This window comes from Pipistrellus hanaki (assembly GCF_964339955.1).
Source record: "Pipistrellus hanaki genome assembly, chromosome: 1".
Classification (NCBI taxonomy): Eukaryota; Metazoa; Chordata; class Mammalia; order Chiroptera; family Vespertilionidae; genus Pipistrellus; species Pipistrellus hanaki.
The window spans coordinates 72,588,096-72,608,760 of record NC_140503.1 but is presented as its reverse complement, the minus strand read 5'-3'; the positions used below and the strand labels follow the sequence as shown (position 1 = coordinate 72,608,760).

General features: G+C 40.0%; 1 protein-coding gene across 1 annotated transcript in view; it reads right to left on the bottom strand.

Annotated features, from left to right (window-relative positions):
* The window catches only part of RNF212B (ring finger protein 212B), a gene marked incomplete at its 5' end in the record, with an annotated part of 33,075 nt that extends 12,737 nt beyond the window's left edge, over positions 1–20,338 (bottom strand). Inside the window, 4 exons of the mRNA XM_084863730.1 lie at positions 650–765; positions 15,113–15,187; positions 15,772–15,824; positions 20,239–20,338. Coding sequence (XP_084719856.1) covers positions 650–765; positions 15,113–15,187; positions 15,772–15,824; positions 20,239–20,338 — 344 coding nt within the window. The remainder of the gene's footprint in view (positions 1–649; positions 766–15,112; positions 15,188–15,771; positions 15,825–20,238) is intronic.
* Between the last annotated feature and the right edge of the window lie 327 nt (positions 20,339–20,665).

The window sequence follows — 20,665 nt, the reverse complement described above, 5'->3', positions numbered from 1 at the left end:
TAGGCAAAAGATGAAAACAATCAGCTCTAGTAGGTCAGTGGGATAATTATTATCTAGTTAATGCTTATGGAGATTTTGATTATTATCTAGTTATGCTTATGGAGAGATGCCTGCCACCATACCCGGTATTCCTCTCAGAGATTTAGTAATTCGGGGAGACAATGGCATGGCTTTGATGATGAGAAGAATCAGATGGACAAAATAAACAGTCACTTAGTATAATTTCAGAGGAGTTTACATAGAATTCCATTTCCTCTCTGCATAAACCGTTGGCCTGCTGATATAAAATTTCCATCAAGGATTCCATCTTTTAGCTTAAGATTTCCAAAATACATTCCCCTAGAGGTAACATTTCAAATACTATTTCTTGTCTTTATCACTATGAAAAAGCTATATCGGATTTCTCTGAAGAAGCAGTTTTTGATCAGGGGGAGTAGGAAAGGAAAGCTATAAAGTGAAGAGGACCCCCTCGAGGGAAGAAAAATGAAAATAAAATGGAGGTTGAGGGAACTAAAAATTCTGTATCTGATTTGCCCAAGATAAACATAAACACACATGGGACAATTTTTAGGCTTTGCAACCATAGGGATTAAGGGCTATAGCTTCTCTGCAAGAAAAAAGCTCTCTGGTGATTTGATTTGTCACTTACTTGTTCTGTCTGGTCACTGTTTGTTGTGCCTCCTGCATGGCTGCTTCTAACTTTGTAATTCTATGCTTATAAAAGGCGATGAGGAGATCTGTTTGTTTTTTCTGGAAACGCCACACCTATGAAGGAAAACGAGGCCTATGACAAATACCCCCATAACTCCTTCTCCTTACTTCTGGCAACAAAGGGAAATACATCAACTCATACTTTATTTAAAAAAAAATTTTTTTTTAAATTGATGTCAGAGAGGAAAGCAGAGGGAGAGAGAGATAGAAACATCAATTATGAGAGAGAATCATTGATTGGCCACTTCCTACACTCCCCACACTGGGGATCGAGCCCACAACCTGGGCATATAGCCTGTCTGGGAATCGAGCTGTGACCTAATTCATAGGTCAATGTTCAACCACTGAGCTATGTTAGCCAGGCCTCAATTCATACTCTATTATTGATCATTTTCTTCTGAGCATCTGACCTAGTTCATGACTCTCCAGAACTAGAGGGTTCAGCATTAGAAAAAATTAAAATAAACACCAAAACTTTTCATTTCCAGGACTATGGTTTCCTAACATCTTAAAAAGAATATTCTGACATAGCAGGAGGGCCCTTTAAAAATATAATCTTTCATCTTGAGCAAGAAGAGTGAAACAAACAAACAAAATGTTAGAATTGGTTCTGATTAGTTTGGACTTATTAATTTGGCCTCAGCTTCCACATTCCAGAGCACTAGTAACCAATTTACTTTCCCTGAAGAAACTCATGCAGAATCATATGCAGGTTGCTTATGCTGCTATAGAAAAGGGCAAAGAGACACCAAAGGGGATTGCTTATTCCTGAATTTTATTTCTAGGCATGGACAAATAATTTTATCTTTCAACACTGTTTGATAGACTGATGTGCATATCATGGGGTTATTGGTCAAATCAAAAGTTTGTATTTAGAAAGGGTTTTTGCTTTGTCAAACTACATTTGAATATACAGCAGTATTTATGAGTCAACTCATTCATGCCTACTCAAGACTAAACCTGTTATCTAAAGTTCTTCCCTAGATTATGGTATCTTTTATTTTTTTTTAATCTTCACCTGAGAATACTTTTCTATTGATTTTCAGAGAGAGTGGAAGAGAGAGGGAAAGATAGAGAGAAATATCAATGTGAGAGAAACATATTGATTGGTTGCCTCCTGCATGCACCTTGACCAGGAGCTGGCCAGGAAGGAGCCTGCAACCAAGATAGGTGCCCTTGACTAGAATCGAACCTGGGACCCTTCAGTCTGCAGGTAAATACTCTATCCACTGAGCCAAACTGGCTAGGGCCTTTGATCTTAGTATCTTGTCATAAACCTTTGTTCTTACCTAATTTACAAGTTGCTTTTACCTCTTTCCTTTTTACTCAAAGCAAAGTTAAATTAGTTCTAGATAGTAGATAAGAATTAACTGTAGTCTATTTTTTAAAGTTAATTTCATAGAAGTAAAAGATGTTCATTTTAGAAAATTTGAACAGTGCAGTAGTGAAAGAAAATTTACTCAGAATTCTGGGAGTTAACTAAAATGGTGGTGGTGGTAGTGTGGTGTTGGGGAACAATAGATTTTACAGATAGATGTAATACATAGTTAAAAAATATTATCCCAAACTCCTAATATACTCTTTTTTTAAAATAGCTTGGCCATTTAATTTAATTTATTTTTTTTGTTAAACTTCAACTGAGGTTATTTTTCCACTGATTTTTAGAGAGTGGAAGGGAGGGGAAAAGACAGAAACATCGATGTGAGAGAGACATCAATTGGTTGCCCTGAAGAGGTATGTCATTTAATTGTACCCGGGACCCTTCAGTCTGTAGACTCAACCTCCATCCACTCAGCCAAACTCCTAACCTCCTCTTGAGGTAAGTTTTTGGTTAGAGAAAGTATCAGGCTAGGGCCAAGAAAATCCTAATCCTGCCCTGGATCAGTTCTCCCTTTGAGTTTCTATGTACACTGAGAACAGACCCCTGTGGAACTCCAGGGAGCCAGAATGGAGTCCTGGAAGGCCTTTTGCCTAGGTCTAAGGAGGCCTCCTTATCCCCCAAAAAACTCAAACCCAAAAATCAGATCTGACCATTCCAAGAAAAAGAAAGACCAAGCCAAAAAAACAACTACCAGCAAGAAGTGTTAGAGGAGCCCTAGCAGGTTTGGCTCAGTGGATAGAGAGAGTGTCGACCTGGGGACTGAAGGGTCGCAGGTTCAATTCCAGTCAAGGGCACATGCCTGGGTTGTGGGCTCGATCCCCAGGGTGGGATGCACATGAGGTAGCCAATCAATGATTCTCATCATGGATGTTTCTGACTCTTTCTCCCTCTCCCTTCCTCTCTGAAATCAATAAAAAATTAGTTAAAAAAAAAAGTGTTAGAGGAGAGGAACAAGTGGTTTTGTCTGATACTAGAGTACAGATGTTTAGTCTGTTTCAAATATGTCCACCAGCCCCCACCAAATGGCTCAGCTGGTTGGAGTGTTGTCCCACACACCAAAGTTTACAGGTTTGGTCCCCATTTGGGGCTCCTATGGGAGGCAACAGGTCAATGTTTCTCTCTCACATCGATGTTGCTCTTTCATATCTTCTCTCTCTAAAATCAATAAAAGCATATCCTCTAGTGAGGATTTTTAAAAAATATATCCGCCAAAGAAGATTCTAAACCTAGCTCAGTAATGAATCTCAGTATTTTAAAATTTTTAATCGTCAGCAAACTCATTATTATGCCTCATTCAAATTCATTAGCTCCATAAGGAGGTTGGCTTCTTTATTTTCTAAAGGACAAATTTTGCTTACTTATAAGCAAAATTTGTGTGTGTGTGTGTGTGTGTTTAACTTGGGGATTGCCCTAATCAGTTTGCCTAGTAGATAGAGCATCAGCCTGAGGACAAAGGGACCCAGGTTTGATTCTGGTCAAGGGCATGTATCTTGGTTGCAGGCTCCTCCCCAGCCCCGGCCCTGGTCAGGGCTCATGCAGGAGGCTACCAATCAATACGTTTCTCTCACATCAATGTTTCTCTCTGTCTTTCCCTCTCTCTTCTACTCTCCCTAAAGAAATCAATGGAGGAGAATCCAAGATGGCTGCTCGGGTAGGCAACTAGCCGCAGCGGCACACAACAATTTTAATAAAATACAACTAAAATATAAAATGGACATTACCCAGAACTACAGGAAAGTCGACTGACTGGAAATCCTGCAACAAGAAGCAAGGAGAAAACCAGAAGGAAGCGCGGAGGAGCTGTAAAAGCCTAAGGTACGGAGACACGCGGCGCGCGGAGAGGACGGAGCTGGAGAGGAGGGAGGCCGAGTGCCTGGCTGGAGTTCCCAAGCAGCAAGCAGAGAAAAGCTCCGATTGTGCTGGGCCCAGCTCCAACTGCTCTGAACCCCAATTCTAGGCCAGGCCCTGGGGACCCAGGCTCACCCATAGGGAGCTGGGCTGTAAGACGGAACTCCAGGGAACCACGAGAGGAGGTCCCGGAGGCGCGCACAGTGCGCGCAGAGAAGGGCCGGCCCGCTGTGCCGCGGGATTGCCCTGATGGGAAGGAGACAGGGGCTCCAGACTGCTCTGAACGCCACCTCCAACTCCACTTCCAACTGAACTGAACCCCAATACCGGACTCATTGGGGGAGAGCATAGACAGTTTGGCAGCAGGCGAAAATCGAGGGCACCTTTCTCTCAGAGGCGCTTGCAACAAGTACTGAAGGACCCTGAGTCTCAGGAGTCGCATAGGGCAGGGCTGATGGAAGCCAAGGCTGTAGGCTCCACCCTGAAACTCCGCCCCATCAGGAAAGCTGCCTGCGAAAATACCTAAACCAAATAGATCACAAACGAAAGAAATGGAGGACAAAAAGCGACTGGATATAGAGTTCAAAACCACACTTATAAGGTTTTTCAATAGTCTCCTAGAAAAGGCCGATAAAATAAATGAGACCTATGAGGATATGAAAAGGGATCAACAAGAAATGATAAGGGATCAACAAGAAATAAAGAATACATTGTCTGAAATAAAAAATATTTTACAGAGTCCTAAAAACAGAATAGAAGATCGCAAGAATCAAGTCAAAGATTTGGAACATAAAGAGCCAGAAGACACTCCTCTGCAGAAGCTAGAAGGCAAGAGAATCCAGAAAATTGAAGATGATGTAAGAAACCTCTGGGACAACTTCAAACGATCCAACATCAGAATTATGGGGGTCCCAGAAGATGAAAGAGAGCAAGATATCGAAAACATACTGAAAGAAATAGTGACAGAAAACTTCCCCCACCTGGTGAAAGAATTGGACTTACAAGTCCAGGAAGCACACAGAACTCCAAATAAGAGGAATCCAAAGAGGACCACACCAAGACAAATCATAATTAAGATTCCAAGAGCAAAAGACAAAGAGAGAATATTAAAAGCAGCAAGAGCTAAGCAGGTAGTTACCTATAAAGGAACACCTATACGATTGTCAGCTGATTTCTCAACAGAAACCATGCATGCCAGACGGGAATGGCAAGAAATATTCAAGGTGATGAATAGTAAGAACCTACAGCCAAAGATAATCTATCCAGCAAAGCTATCACTCAGATTCGAAGGTCAGATAAAGAGCTTCACTAATAAAAAAAAGCTGAAGGAGTTCATCACCACCAAACCAGAATTATATGAATTGCTGAAGGGGGTTCTTTCAGAAGAGAAAGTAAATAAAGATAAAAATTATGAACAACAAATACGTAACTATCAACAAGTGAATCTAAAAACCAAGGAAACTAAAAAAAAAAATCTGAGGAACAATATTAACTGTTGAATATAATAGAATCAGAGGTATGGAAGGGGAGTGAACTGATGATTCTTGGGGAAAAGGGGAGAGGGAGATGTGGGAAGAGACTGAACATAAATTGTGCACCTATGGATGAGGACAATGGGGGGTGGGGAAAGGACAGAGGGTGGGGTGAGAAGGGGGGGGAAAGGAACATTTGTAATAATATGAACAATAAAAATTTATTTAAAAAAAAAAAAAAAAGAAATCAATGGAGCTGAAACTTGTTTGGATCAGTGGATAGAGTGTCGCCTTCGGACTGAAAGGTTCGATTCTGGTCAAGGGCATGTACCTTGGTTGTCAGCACATCCCCAGGTGGGGGTGTGCAGGAGGCAGCTAATCAATGTTTCTCTCTCATCAATGTTTCTAACTCTTTTTAAAATATATATATATATTTTATTGATTTTTTACATGTACATGTCCTTGACCAGAATTGGAACCTGGGACCCTACAGTTCGCCTATCCAATAATTATTGGTTTCAACTGTGTCTTTTTTTTTTTTTTTAACATATATTTTATTGATTTTTTACAGAGAGGAAGAGAGAGGGATAGAGAGTTAGAAACATTGATGAGAGAGAATCATCAATCAGTTGCCTCTTGCACACCCCCCACAACAAAGGGAATGTGCCCACAACAAAGGCACATGCCCTTGACCAGAATCAAACCTGGGACCTTTCAGTCCCCAGGCTAATGCTCTATCCTCTGAGCCAAACTGGTCTCGGCAGTTTCGGCTGTTTCTAACTCTTTATCCCTCTCCTTTCCTCTCTGTAAAAATATCAATAAAATATATTTTAAAAAAATATATATATAAGCATTTTGCTGCTCCTAGTGCATTATGTACCTACCAGTGGCCCAGTGCACAAAATTCGTGCACATTAAAAGGGGATTAATTAAAGGAAATACTTTAATATTGCAATTTGTCCTTTTTCTATAATAGAAGTATCAGAGATGAAAGAAAATTAGTAAAATGTATATGAAAAGCTTCCTCCTGTCAGTCTGGGGCCGGCCATGGTACCCAGAGTCAAGTCCCCACCCACCCACGTGCACCTTGAAATCATGGGAGACCCAGACCCAGCCAGCCTCACCCTCATTGGATAAGATCCAACCCAACTGGCCCCACCCTCATCAAGCCCCACCGGCGGGGACTGCAGCCTCAGGTCCCCTGGCCCAGCACTGGGGCTGGGGGCGAAGCCCGAGGTCCCCTGTCAAGCCCTGCCAGGTGGAGGTCACAGCCTCAGGTCCCCTGGCCCGGTGCTGTGGGGGGGATGTGGCCTCAGGTCCCCCTACCAGGGCAGGGGGAGCAGCCTGAGGTCCCCCGGCTAGCACCGGGGCAGAGGGGCACACCTTGAGGTCCCCCATCAAGCTCCGCTGGGCAGAGGTCCAGGCCTGAGGTCCCCCAGGGCTCAGGTCCCCTGTCCCAGCCCAGTGCCACATCCTCAGGTCCCTGCTGATTACTCCTTAAGGCTCATTATAAGAACTCAGCTTTCACTGTGGGTGCAGCCATCTTATGTTATGGAAACCCCACCTCTACTGTGGGTGCTGTCATTGATGCTGCCATCTTTGTGATGGTAAATTTGCATATTTTCTCTTTATATAGATAGATGTAAAGTTCATAAATGGCTACCATCACACAAAATGTGAGAGGGATCGAGGTTATAGGCTGGGATGGGGGGACCCCCCCTTATGCACAATGCTATCAAGTATTCTTGCCTCCCACCCCCTCAATAAAATGATTCTAGGTAAGCCTAAATCTAATTATTAACTTACTGGAAACACAGGAGGTCTATCAGGGGGCAGGGCCGGCTGGCCAACCTCCTGTAGCCCCTCCAGTTGGCTGGGCCCATCCCTGATCAGCCCTCCCACTCTGATTGGGATTGGCCAGCCAGACCCGACCTGGGCATGAATTCATGAACCAGGCCTCTAGTCTATCTATATAATGGAATATTATTTTGTCATAAAAGGAAGGAAGTCCTATTACATGCTACAACCTGGATGAACCTGGAAAACATTACACTGAGTGAAAGAAGTCAATCACAAAAGACCATACCTTGTATGATTTCATATTTATGAAATGTCTAGAACAGGCAAACTTATAGGGACAGAAAGTAATTAGTGATAGCCTAAGGCTGGAAAGGGTAAAGAGGATTTGGGAACTGCCTGCTAATAGGTATGCTGATTGTAGAAAGAGGATAAGGGAGAGAGGAGAGAGAAAGAGAAAAAGAGAGGGAGAGGGAGAGAAACACCTATGGTTACTGGGGATCAAACCAGTAACCTAAGTATATGCCCTGACCAAAATTTGAACCAGCAACCTTTCAGTGTATGGGACAATGCTCAATCAACTGAGCCACACCAGCCAGGGCAGGATTTCTTCTTTTTTCTTTTTCTTTTTTTTAATTAAGATATTATATGTGCACATATCTTACCATTGTCCCCCCCACCCCACTTCCATTCATATCCTCACCCCCCAGAGTTTTGCGAAGGATTTCTTTATGGAGTGATAAAAATCTTCTAAAATTAGGTAGTAATGATTGCATAATTATATGAATATACTAAGCACTACTGAATTGCAGTTTAAAGGGGTGAATTGGTATGTAAATATATGTCAATAAAGCTGTTATTAAAAAACTAGACAGGGTATTTTATACTTCCCTTTGAAAACAAACAAAACAAACTTCTTTTTACTTTTATGGTCTTTCATTATTTTCCTGTAGGTTTGTGACCTTTCATAATCTATAATGAGTCTTCCCACATTATTATTTAAATATAGTACTTTACAGCTTTCAGAATGTTTTCACAGCCCTGGCCGGTTTGACTCAGTGGATAGAGCATTGGCCTGAGGACTGAAGGGCCCGGATTCTATTTCAGTCATGGGCACTTGCCCAGGTTTTGGGCTCGATCCCCAGTAGGGGGTGTGCAGGAGGCAGCCAATCAATGATTCTCTCTCCCTCTTCCTTCCTCTCTAAAATCAATAAAAATATTAAAAAAAAGAATGTTTTCACATTTCATTGGATTTTTTTTTTTTTAATGCAACAGTGCTTATCTCTCCAAAGGTTTTGTATTTTCCAAATTGCTAACATGGGTTGTTTTACAAATTGGAAAAATAATACGAAATTTGTGCTTACCCTTTCTCAACAAAATAAATACCTATTTTTAAAATATATATATATTTTATTGATTTTTTACAGAGAGGAAGGGAGAGAGACAGAGAGCCAGAAACGTCGATGAGAGAGAAACATCGACCAGCCGCCTCCTGCACACCCCCTACCAGGGATGTGCCCGCAGCCAACGTACATGCCCTTGACTGGAATCGAACCCGGGACCTTTCAGTCCGCAGACCGACGCTCTACCACTGAGCCAAACCGGTTTCGGCCCAACAAAATAAATACCTATTGACTTGACATGACCAGTATCATTGGATCTTTACAAGAAGTGAGACAAGTATAACTGAAATGAGTATTACATGTGAAGGAGTATGAATGGTCAAAGAAAGAAGTTAGTTACAAGCTAGCAGACAGACTTAGTCTTAAGATTTTTCTCTCCAATAGTTTTCCCAGTATTATCACTTTCTCATACTTCATATACTTTAAGGGAAAATATCAATAGAAAGATTATTCTATTAAAAAATACTAGTATTTATTGACTCCTTCTATGCTCCTGGTACTATGTCAAAAGCTGATATATAAGATAAGTACAATTGATACTGTCCCTGTCTTTATGAGAAGATCCACACAAACAAACAGAAAATTATAATACAATACAAAAATACAATGTTTTACTGTGTGTACTTATCTATGTACTAGAGGCCCGTTGCAGGAAGATTCCTGCAAGAATAGGGCTTCCTATGGCCAGAGCAAACCCCGCTGCCTCAGCTTCGCTCCCTCAGCTCCACTCCCATCTCTGCTGCCTCAGCTCCCTCCCTTTACCGGCTTCCTCCCTTCACTGCTACTTTGCTCCCTTCTGCCATGCTTGGCTTCCTTCTACACTGTCTTTAGTCTTTGTTCCATACCTGCATATGCAAATTAACCACCATCTTTGTTGGGTTAATTTGCATACTCACTCTGATTGGCTGGTGAGTGTAGTGGGGGGACAATCAATTAGCATGTTTTGCTTTTATTAGTGTATATGTTTGGGGACAAAAATGTTCCAGACAGTTGAAACAGCATGTACAAAGGCCCGGAGGCAACAGAGAAAATTATTTATGTAAATAATTAAAATAGATCCAGTCTCTGTATTATAGTTGGGGTGGGGAGGGGAAGATAAGAGATGAGACTGAAGAGATAAGCAGGGACCAAAGCATGTCTGACTTTATGTGTCATGTTAAGGGGTTGGATTTTATCCTCAAAACAATGGCTGTATTAAATGAGTTTAAATGTAAAAATGCCAGGATAATACTTCTGTTCAGAATAATTTTCTGGCTTCAATATAGAGAACTGATAGGAAAATGAAAGACTGGAGGTCAAAAGATCTGTTAGGAAACTACTGCAGTAATGCAGATGGGAAACTATGATGGACTAGACTAGAGTTTGGAGATAAAGTAGATATTCAAGTATTGTAGACAGACAGAAGTAACATGATTTAATTATAACTGGATATGCTAAAAGAAGAAATCAAGAATGACTCTACTTTTTTGGTTTGGTCATTATGTGGATGTGGTTATCACTTACTATGATAAAACAGAAAGAGTAGCCTGTTTTCTTGTGCATATGTGGGCGGTGTGCATGGTGGAGGATTGTTAAGAATAATGAGTCCAGTTTGGGACAGGTTAAATTAATGAAGATATCAAGTGACAAATGGATGTATGTCTGATGTGAGAGAGAGAGAGAGAGAGAGAGAGAGAGAGAGAGAGAGCTCTCATTCATTCGACAGAGAGTCTCTGTTCCGCAGTCCCTACTTATGAGGACCACAAAAGGGAAGTACAAATGATAAGAGCTGCTGTTGGGCCTGGCTGGCGTAGTTCAGTGGTTGAGTGTAATGGTTCAATTCCTGGTCAGAGCACATGCCTGGGTTGTGGGCTCAATTGCCAGTGTGGGGTGTGCAGGAGGCAGCCAATCAATGATTTTCTATCATCATTGATGTTTCTATCTTTCTCTCCCTCTCCCTCTCTCTGAAATCAATAAAAAAATTTTTTTTTAATAAAATGAGAAAAAAGAAGAAAGATTCCATTGGAATTGAGGCAAGAGCAGCTTCAGTGAGATAATCTGAAGCCAGACTGCAGGGGTTGAGGTCTTCCTGCTTCTACTCTTAACTTTGGTATAACCTATTCTCCACAAAGCAGCCAGATACTCTTTGAAAATTATTTATCAGTTTATGCTATTTCTTTTGCATTTCAGGAAAAATCTAAATTCCTTACCATGGCCTACAAGTTCCTATACTATCAAGCCTCTCTCTTTGACCTTACCTTGAATTTTTCCTCTTTCCATACTTCCAGCCATACATGTGCATTCATTCACTTAATAAATGTGTTTTATGTACCTAATTGTTTCCAGGTACATACTTAGGCATTGGGCAATACAAATATGATACCTGCCTTTCAAAAGCTACAGTTCAGTGAGATAAACAAATGAACAAATAAATTCAAACATTTTTGCAGAATTAAGAACAAGGTGGGCTAGGAGTACAAAGGACAGAATAGAAATCTGCCTACAGGAGTCAGAGAAGGCTTTACCAATGAAGGAATAATAACTGGCATTTGAAAGATGACTAGCTGTGGATAAGAGTGCATATAATCTATGACCTTGGAATAAAAGAACGCTAACAGATCCATATGGGGCTCTCCAATTCCCAAATATAGTTAGATAATTTTATCTACAGGTGAGTAAAGAATTCAAAATGAGCAGCTTGATAAAACTATTGGCCATAGATTAGTACAACAGAAAAATGCCCTTGTCAAGTCATTACAGAGATTGGAGATAATTAAAATGGATATTTAGATCAACATTCATTCATTCATTCATTCATTCATTCCTTCAACAATTTTTTGAGTGTCCACTACATATTAAGAACTATTTGAAGATATAACAATAAACAAAACCAACCAAATCTCTGCCTTCATGGAGCTTACATTTCAGTGCCATATCCAAACAATAAACAAATATATTATAGAGTATTAGAAATAAGAACTATGATGAAAAATAAAGCAGGAAAAGAAGTAGTTGGGCTATTATTTGAGGTATGAAAGTCAGTAAAGGTTTGACTGAAAGGAAAATGTGAGAAAAGGCCTGAATAAGGCAATCTAGGCATTTCTTGGGTCAATTATTCAACTTCACAGACTAGAAAAACACTTTTCAGACATTGCTGACTTCACCAAACTGGTGCTTTACTAAAGTGATGATTAACTAACCCTTTCCATTTATTTTATCTTGATTATTTGACCATGTGTAATTGGTCCCATGATTAGTTAGGTTAGGATTCAGACTACATATAATTTCTCTGCTAATCATTAGCTAATCCTGGGTTTAGTTATTAACCAAAGTCTGCTCTTTCTCTTGCTCATGTGACCTTGTTTACATTTCTCCTTCAGTTCCAGCTGGATTTTAGCTCCTGATAATGTTAAATATGTACCATCCAAAATATGATGTTTCACCCAAGTAGCTAAAAGCAGAATGCAGCCAAAGCCTCAATTTCCTTTCCTCTATCTCCAGAATTAGGATTGAGGAGTGAAGCCAAAGAAAAATTAAATCTACTATCTTCAGCTAGAAAATGACTAAGGCTCAGCCGAAACCGGTTTGGCTCAGTGGATAGAGCGTCGGCCTGCGGACTGAAAGGGCATGTACCTTGGTTGCGGGCACATCCCCAGTAGGGGGTGTGCAAGAGGCAGCTGATCGATGATTCTCTCTCATCGATGTTTCTAACTCTCTATCCCTCTCTCTTCCTCTCTATAAAAAATCAATAATATATATATTTTTATAATATATTTTATAAAATGTGAAAAATCAATAAAATATTATATATATATATATAAAATTGATTTTTTATAGAGAGGAAGAGAGAGGGATAGAGAGTTAGAAACATCGATGAGAGAGAAACATCGATTCAGCTGCCTCTTGCACACCCCCCTACTGGGAATGTGCCCGCAACCAAGGTACATGCCCTTGCTCGGAATCGAACCCGGGCCCTTTCAGTCCGCAGGCCGATGCTCTATCCACTGAGCCAAACCGGTCCCAGCAATAAAATATATTTTTTTAAAAAAGAAAAAAGAAAAGAAAAAAGAAATGACTAAGGCTCCTCTTCATGTTTAGGAAAAGAATACTTTCCTAAGAATTCGAAGAATAGAAGAACAGTGATAAAAATCTCAAGAAACATGCTAAAATAGGAATCCCATGAGATTATGAAATAATCTCAGTGGAGAACTGAGAGTGAAAGCTAAAAACCAAAGTTTATATTTGGAAACTCTTTTAAATTGTTATCCTGCCTTCTCTTGCATATATTCTTCTACATTCCTATAGCTCCTGACCAAGTCAATGGTATACTATGAATCAGAAAAAGAAAAGTATTTTTTCCTAACCAGTTTGGCTCAGTGGATAGAGCATCGGCCTGTGGACTGAAAGGTCCCAGGTTCGATTCCGGTCAAGGGCATGTACCTTGGTTGTGGGCACATCCCCTGTGGGGGGAGTGCAGGAGGCAGCTGATCGATGTTTCTGACTCTCTATCCCTCTCCCTTCCTCTCTGTAAAAAAATCAATAAAATATATTAAAAAAAGAAAAAGTATTTTTCTAAAATTCTGGCACCCAGTTATGAATACTAAATGAAGATTATATATATAACTAAGAAAATTTTATTGAAAAGCGAGAATGAGAAATAAGAAGTTCTTTCTTGGGGACTCTCCACTCTCTATGTGAGAATCTATACTTGTTCTTCAATAAATCTCCACCTTTGCTATACAAAAAAAAAAAAAAAAGTCCTTTCTTGAACTTCAGTCTACAAGCAAAAGACTGAAAGACCACTAAATAAATCATTGAAAGACCACTAAATAAATCCATTGTTTACAGGGTCAGGCCTATATATTCAAATCATGTTTTAAAAGATTCGTTTATCTGAAAAGAAAGGTGATAAAGCTTAGAATCTTCTTTATTCTTCCCCCCCTATTTTTTTTTAATCTTCACCTGAGGATATTTTTCCATTGCTTTTTAGAAGAGAGATGGAAAGACAGAAATATCGATGTGAGAGAAACACTTCAATTGATTCCTGCATGAGCCCAGACCAGGGCTGGACCAGGGAGGAGCTTGCAACAAAGGTACGTGCCCTTGACCAGAATCGAACCTGGGACCCTTTGGTCTGCAGGCTGACACTCTATCCATGAGCCAAACCAGCTAGGGCTATTCTTTAAAAAAAAGAAAAAAATTATTTATATATATTTATATATATTTATTTATATATATATATATATATATATATATATATATATATATATATATATATATATCGTTAACTTCAGAGGAAGAGAGAGGGGGAAAGAGAGGAACATCAATGATGAGAATCATTCATCGGCTGCCTCTTACACACCCCTCTGGGATCAAGCCCGCAAGCTGGACAATGCCCTGACCAGAATCAAACTAATGACCTTTTAGTGCATGGGTAGATGCTTAACCACTGAACCACACTGGCCAGGCAAACCTTTATTCTTTAAAATTACTTAATAGCCCTGGCCAATTTGGCTTAATGGCTAGAGATCATGCAGACTGAAGGTTTCCAGGTTCAATTACAGTCATGGGCAGGTATCTCAGTTGCAGGCTCAATCCCCAGCCCTGGTTGGGTTCAGGAGGGAGGCAACCAATTGATGTTTCTCTCTCACATCTGTGTTTCTCTCTGTCCTCCCATTCACTCTTTTGGGGGGGTGGGGGGTGGGGGTGGGGAATCAATGGAAAAATAACCTCAGGTGAGGATTAACAAAAACAAAACAGCCGGGACCGGTTTGGCTCAGTGGATAGAGAGTCGGCCTGTGGACTGAAAGGTCCCAGGTTCGATTCCGAGCAAGGGCATGTACCTTGGTTGAGGGCACATCCCCAGTAGGGGGTGTGCAAGAGGCAGCTGATCGATGATTCTCTCTCATCGATGTTTCTAACTCTCTATCCCTCTCTCTTCCTCTCTGTGAAAAATCAATTATATATATATATATATATATATATATATATATATATATATATATGATATTCAAATATCCTATTGAAAAAACATTACTTTAATAGAACTAAAAAGTACAAGGCAAGGCAAGATGTCAGCTACATCTTGGCTCCTATAGCTTTCACAGATTCTGGGTCAGTACAAAGTTATCTATTGAGCCGGGGCCGGTTTGGCTCAGTGGATAGAGCATCGGCCTGCAGACTGAAAGGTCCCGGGTTCGATTCCGAGCAAGGGCATGTACCTTGATTGCGGGCACATCCCCAGTAGGGGGTGTGCAAGAGGCAGTTGATCTATGATTCTCTCTCATCGATGTTTCTAACTCTCTATCCCTCTCTCTTCCTCTCTGTGAAAAATCAATAAAATATATTAAAAAAAAAAAAAGTTAACTATTGAGATGTATATCATCAATGAAGAAAGCAACCAAAACAGCCCATTTCTGTCCATTGTGCACAAATGCAGTCTAAAGAGAACTTTTGATAAAGACATAAGATGCAATTAGAACTTGCCTGAAGAATCAGTTTTTCACTTTTGTTTCTCATACCTGAGAGATGTGACTAAAATGCTGCAAAGCTTTCTCCACAGGGTTTTTGAAGAACATCTTCTCCTGAGGTTTCAGCTATGAAGAGAGTAACACAAACATTGAATATATCCACATGGAATGAAGTAAAATACTGGCAAATATGGCAAAGGATGTACCATCCCTTCTAAACACACCCGATATTATTTCATTGTGCTATATGTCTTAAATATCTCTACTCAGTGCTTCTGTAAAAATAGCCACAAATAATTCTTTTGTATGTTGCTTATCCTATTTTTTACAATTGCTACTAGCGAATTTTGTTTGTTTCTTTTCCTTTTTTAAAAAAATTTCAATGCCTGCCCTGACCAGTTTGGCTTGGTGCATAGAGCATCAGCCTTCAGACTCAGGGGTCCCGGGTTCAATTCCGGTCAAGGGCATGTATCTTGGTTGCAGGTGCATTCCCAGTGGGAGGTGTGCAGGAGGTGGCTGATTGATGTTTCTCTCTCATTGATGTTTCTGGCTCTCTCTCCCTCTCCCTTGTCTCTGTAAAGAATCAATAAAATATATTAAAAAAACCTTTTTTTTTCAATACTTAATCACTTTTCAACTATACTCTTTGTATACTTCCTACAGGCTAGGAATGGAATAAAATGGTTGGTGGGAGGAGAAGAAAAACTTACATTATCAGAAATAGCCAGATGTTTGCAGGCAGCTCCACAAACAGAACATTTTTCTAGGGAGGAAAGAGGAAATAAATATTTAGTTTTCATGGATATGAGGTAAGATTTTCTCCCCTAGCCAGGTTGTCTCAGTGAATAAAGCATCAGCCTGCGGACTGAAGGGTCCCAGGTTCGATTCCAGCCAAGGGCACAAGCCTGGGTTGCGGGCTCGATCCCCAGTAGGGGGCATGCAGGAGGCAGCCGACCAATGATTTTCTCATATCACTGATGTTTCTCTCTCTCTCTCCTTCTCTTTTCATCTCTGAAATCAATATTAAAAAAAAAAAAAAAAATGTAAGATTTTCCTAAAGTACATGGTAATAGTCATGCAGGCTATCAAGAGAAGACAAAATTTGGAATATCATTTGCTATAAAAGGACATCAATGTGAGCTCTGTTCTCTAAATTATTATATCCAAATTTGTATGTTAATGCCAAGTAAGACTTTCACACTGTACCTCTACCTATCTCCCTCTTTATAATTTCCCAATTTTCTTCTGTGGGTGAGGGTCAGTTCTATCGTCCCAACTGGAGTACTGAAGGGCATTTATAAGAGTACTGGAAAGAGTGGAAGAGTACCAATGATTTCAACTTTAAGTTATTATTTATTATCCCACCCACCTGACAGTAGGCACAGATCACATACCATAAGACACCTCCCAATTATTTCTGCTCTGTTCTTACTTTGCTAATTTTTTTGGATCATGTTTTGAAGCTTTCCTACTTTCATTCTCTAATTAACCCATTCTGCAAGGTAAGAAAATTAAAACTCTGAATGTCTCGTATAAGTTGAAATTTTAGTAGAAGTGCTGGCTACTGATGAAGATAAATGCCATGTCAGGTCCTAGCTAGTTTGGCTTAGTGGATAGCATCAGCCTGCGAACTGAAGGGTCTCAGGTTCTATTCAAGGGCACATGCCTGGCTCGTGGGCTTGATCCCTAGTGGGGGATGTGCAGGAGGCAGCCAGTAAGTGATTCTCTCTCAACACTGCTATTTCTATCTCCCTTTTCCTTTCCCTTCCTCTCTGAAATCAATAAAGATATATTAAAAAAAAAAAAAAAAGAAAAAGATAAATGCCATGTCAGGAGAAAACATCACATGGCATATGCTTCACTGAGACAAACAGCTCCAAACTGAGCTGCTGTTACCATAGTCAACAGCTTTGTTACATTAGCAGATAATTTAAAAGGGTCATGAAATTCATATAGAGCAGTGATTTTCAACCTTTTTCATCTTATGGCACACAAACTAATTACTAAAATTTTGTGGCACACCAAAAGATAGATTTTTTTGCCAATTCAGACAAAAATATAGGTATAATTTTGATTCATTCATACTGAATGGCTATTGTTGTGTTGGCTATTGTATTTGTTTGTTTGTTTGTTTGTTTATTTTTTAGTTGACAATCTAAGGGAAAAGAGGTCAGTGTCCCTGACTAAATAGTCAGGTATTGCAGGTTTATTTATTTATTTATTTATTTATTTTTAGATATTGCAGGTTTAAAAAGTTCTTGCGGTGGCCTGACCCATTAGGCTCAGTTGATAGAGCATCGGTCAAGGGCATGTACCTTGGTTGCGGGCACATCCCCAGTGGAGGGTGTGCAAGAGGCAGCTAATCTATGTTTCCCTCTCATTGATGTTTCTGATTCTCTATCTCTCTCCCTTTCTCTCTGTAAAAATCAATTAAAGTATACATATATATGTATATATAAATAAAAATGAAAAATTCTTGCAGCACAACAGTTGAAAATCGCTGGTATACAGAAAAAGTTTCTCCAGAAACTACCTAACCTACTCTAATTTCTCAGGGATTAAAGATTTTTCCTGCCTTCCCTCCATATTATTGCTAGACTGAGGTAGCAAGTACAAATCATTTTTCTATTTAAAAAAAACTAAAAAACTTCCACAACTCTCCATCACCTGTAGTAAAAAGTTCAGTTTCTTTAGCTCAGAATATAAAGCCTTCTATTATCTAAGCACTGCCTATCTGTCTAGCCTTATCTGTCACCAATCTGACCTTATTTTCATGCTCTACAAATCTAATCCATGGCCGAAACCGGTTTGGCTCAGTGGATAGAGTGTCAGCCTGCGGACTGATATGTCCCGAGTACCATTCCAGTCAAGGGCATGTGAGGGTGTGCAGGAGGCAGCTGATTGATGTTTCTCTTTCATCGATGTTTCTATCTCTCTCCCTTCCTCTCTGTAAAAAAATGAGTAAAATATATATTTTTAAAAATTCTAATCCATGTGTAATCCCCCGCACTATGGTTTATGGTGTGGTATGCCTTTATACAGGTTGTTCTCTTGAATTACAATGATCTTCCCTGCATAGCCACTTGGCAAACTCCAGTTTAATATTCAAAACTCTATTGAAACAATACTTCTGCTGTAAAATCTTTGCTGATCAAAGCACCCTATCTTAAGACCCTCTTCTGGGTTACTCCATACCCTGTATTTCAGCTTTAAAAACAACAACAACAAAAACAAAACAAAGCCCTAGCAGGTTTGGCTCAGTGAATAAAGCGTTGGTCTGAGGACTGAAGGGTCCCAGGTTCAATTCCGGTCAAGGGGACAAATCTGGCTTGTGGGCTTGATCCCCAGTGGAGGGTGTGTAGGAGGCATCAGATCAATGATTCTCTCTCATCATTGATGTTTCTCTCTCTCCCTCTCCTTTCCTCTTTCTGAAATCAATAAAAATACAAAACAAAACACCTTAAATTCAAGTCTTATTTCTAAGACTTAATAGCTGCAAGAATTTGGTCAAATCACTTATCCTATCTAAGACAGTTCATTTGTAAAGTGGGTCTATTAATAATTACCTTGTGAGCCCTAGTTGGTTTTTCTCAATGGTTAGAGCATCGGCCAGCTGACTGAAGGGTCCAGTGTTCCATTCCGATCAAGGGCACACACCTCGGTTGCAGGCTAGATCCCAGCCCCTGGTCAGGGCAGATGCAGGAGACAACCAACCAGTGTATCCCTCACAGGGAAGTTCCTCTTTCTGTCTCTTCCCCTCCCCCCCTCCCCCTTCCATTCTCTCTAAAAATCAATGGGAAAAATACCCTCAGGTGAGGATTAACAAAAAACAAATAATTACCTTGTGGATGAAAAGGGGCCACGTGCTAATCTGACTAGTTTAGGGAAGGCCTGCTAGGCGGCCTTGCAAACTCAGAGACCTAAAGTGACCACAGAGGATGGTCTAAAATTAAAAGTTTTTAACTAAACGCAATTTATGGCAGAAATAGTCATGGCTAAAATCTTTCCTGACAAAAAGCTATCTTTACCTTAACTGAACATATTGTCTTTTGCAAGTACTATGTAACCTACCTTTGGAATGTCAGGGTAACTCCTCTTTTGCCAAACCTCTCAGGGCACAACCAGGGTGGAGACCATAAATCCTCTAATTGTTATTGTTATCATATTAATTGTTGATTGTTAACTGTCTGTACCCACCTATGTAAAATGTTTGTCATTTTACTTATAATCCAATCCCAGAGGTCCCTCCTTCCCCACTTTGCTTTCTCCCTCCCCTTCCCTAATCTATCAGAAATGGATTTCATATAAACCACTTACATCTTCTCTTTAGATTGCAAGGTATAAAATAAGATGCAAAATTGCCATTCTCAAGTATTTGATCACTCTGTTGAGATCCTGTTCCCGGCATTTGTTGATAGTTTGGCTCAAATAAACTCACAAAAAATTCTCTATAGGTTTGAATGTTTCTTACATTGACAACCACATGGGATTGTGGTGAGAATACATAAAATTGGTACATTTGAAAATACTCTTTAAACTGCAAAGGTATCACCACTACCACCACCATCATAATCATTTCTAATAAAATTGATTTCACAGGCTAGACCATTTCCAATGAGAAATGGCTCTTGCTGAAACCGGTTTGGCTCAGTGGTAGAGCGTCAGTCTGCGGACTGAAAGGTCCCATGTTCCATTCCTGTCAAGGACATGTACATTGGTTGCGGGCACATCCCCAGTAGGGGGTATGCAAGAGGCAGCTGGTCGATGTTTCTCTCATAGATGTTTCTAGCTCTCTATCTCTCTCCCTTCCTCTCTGTAAAAAATCAATAAAATATATATATTTTTTAAATGGCTCTTGCTATCAACCAAAGTTTCCCCATTCCTTCTTGTTATTTTTTTATCTTTTCTTTAATCATTCTGATAATCTCGTGGCTTTCTCACAGCCATCTGTTTCAAAACACTGACAAGAATGTTTTGGTGCGCAAGTAATTTGTATTCCATTCACTAAATCATTTTTTATTAATAGATTTCTGCAATATAATCAACAATTTCCTACTGTATCCACATCATTTTTGGCTACTACGTCATTTTTATCCCAAGTTTCACAGAGAAAATGGCTAATCATTTCCAAGTTAAAAACATTTTTTCCTAAATCTGGAAACAATTAAGTCACTTACCCAAAGTCACACACTTTTTACAGAAAATATGGCCACAGCTGGTGACAAAGTAATGGGTCCCATCTTTTCGGAAACACCGATTGCAATGAAACCAATCCATTCTGGAGGAGAGAAAAAGAGAAAGAGTAAGAATAACCTGGGGCAGAATAGAATTTACATAACATAATTTGCATATGTGGGCATATTATTGTGGATATTCCAACTGGTTGTAAGGAAGTTCCATGTGGCTCTGCAGTGAAAAAAGCAGACCGCAGACTATACACCCACTTACATCTCCTTTTGTTGTTGTTAAGCCTCACCTGAGAGTATTTTTTTCATTGACTTTTAGTGAAAGTGGAAGGGAGGAAGGAAGGAGGACAGAGAGAGAAATGTGGATGTGAGAGAGACACATGGATTGGTTGCTCCCGGAACTTGACCCTGGGGGCCG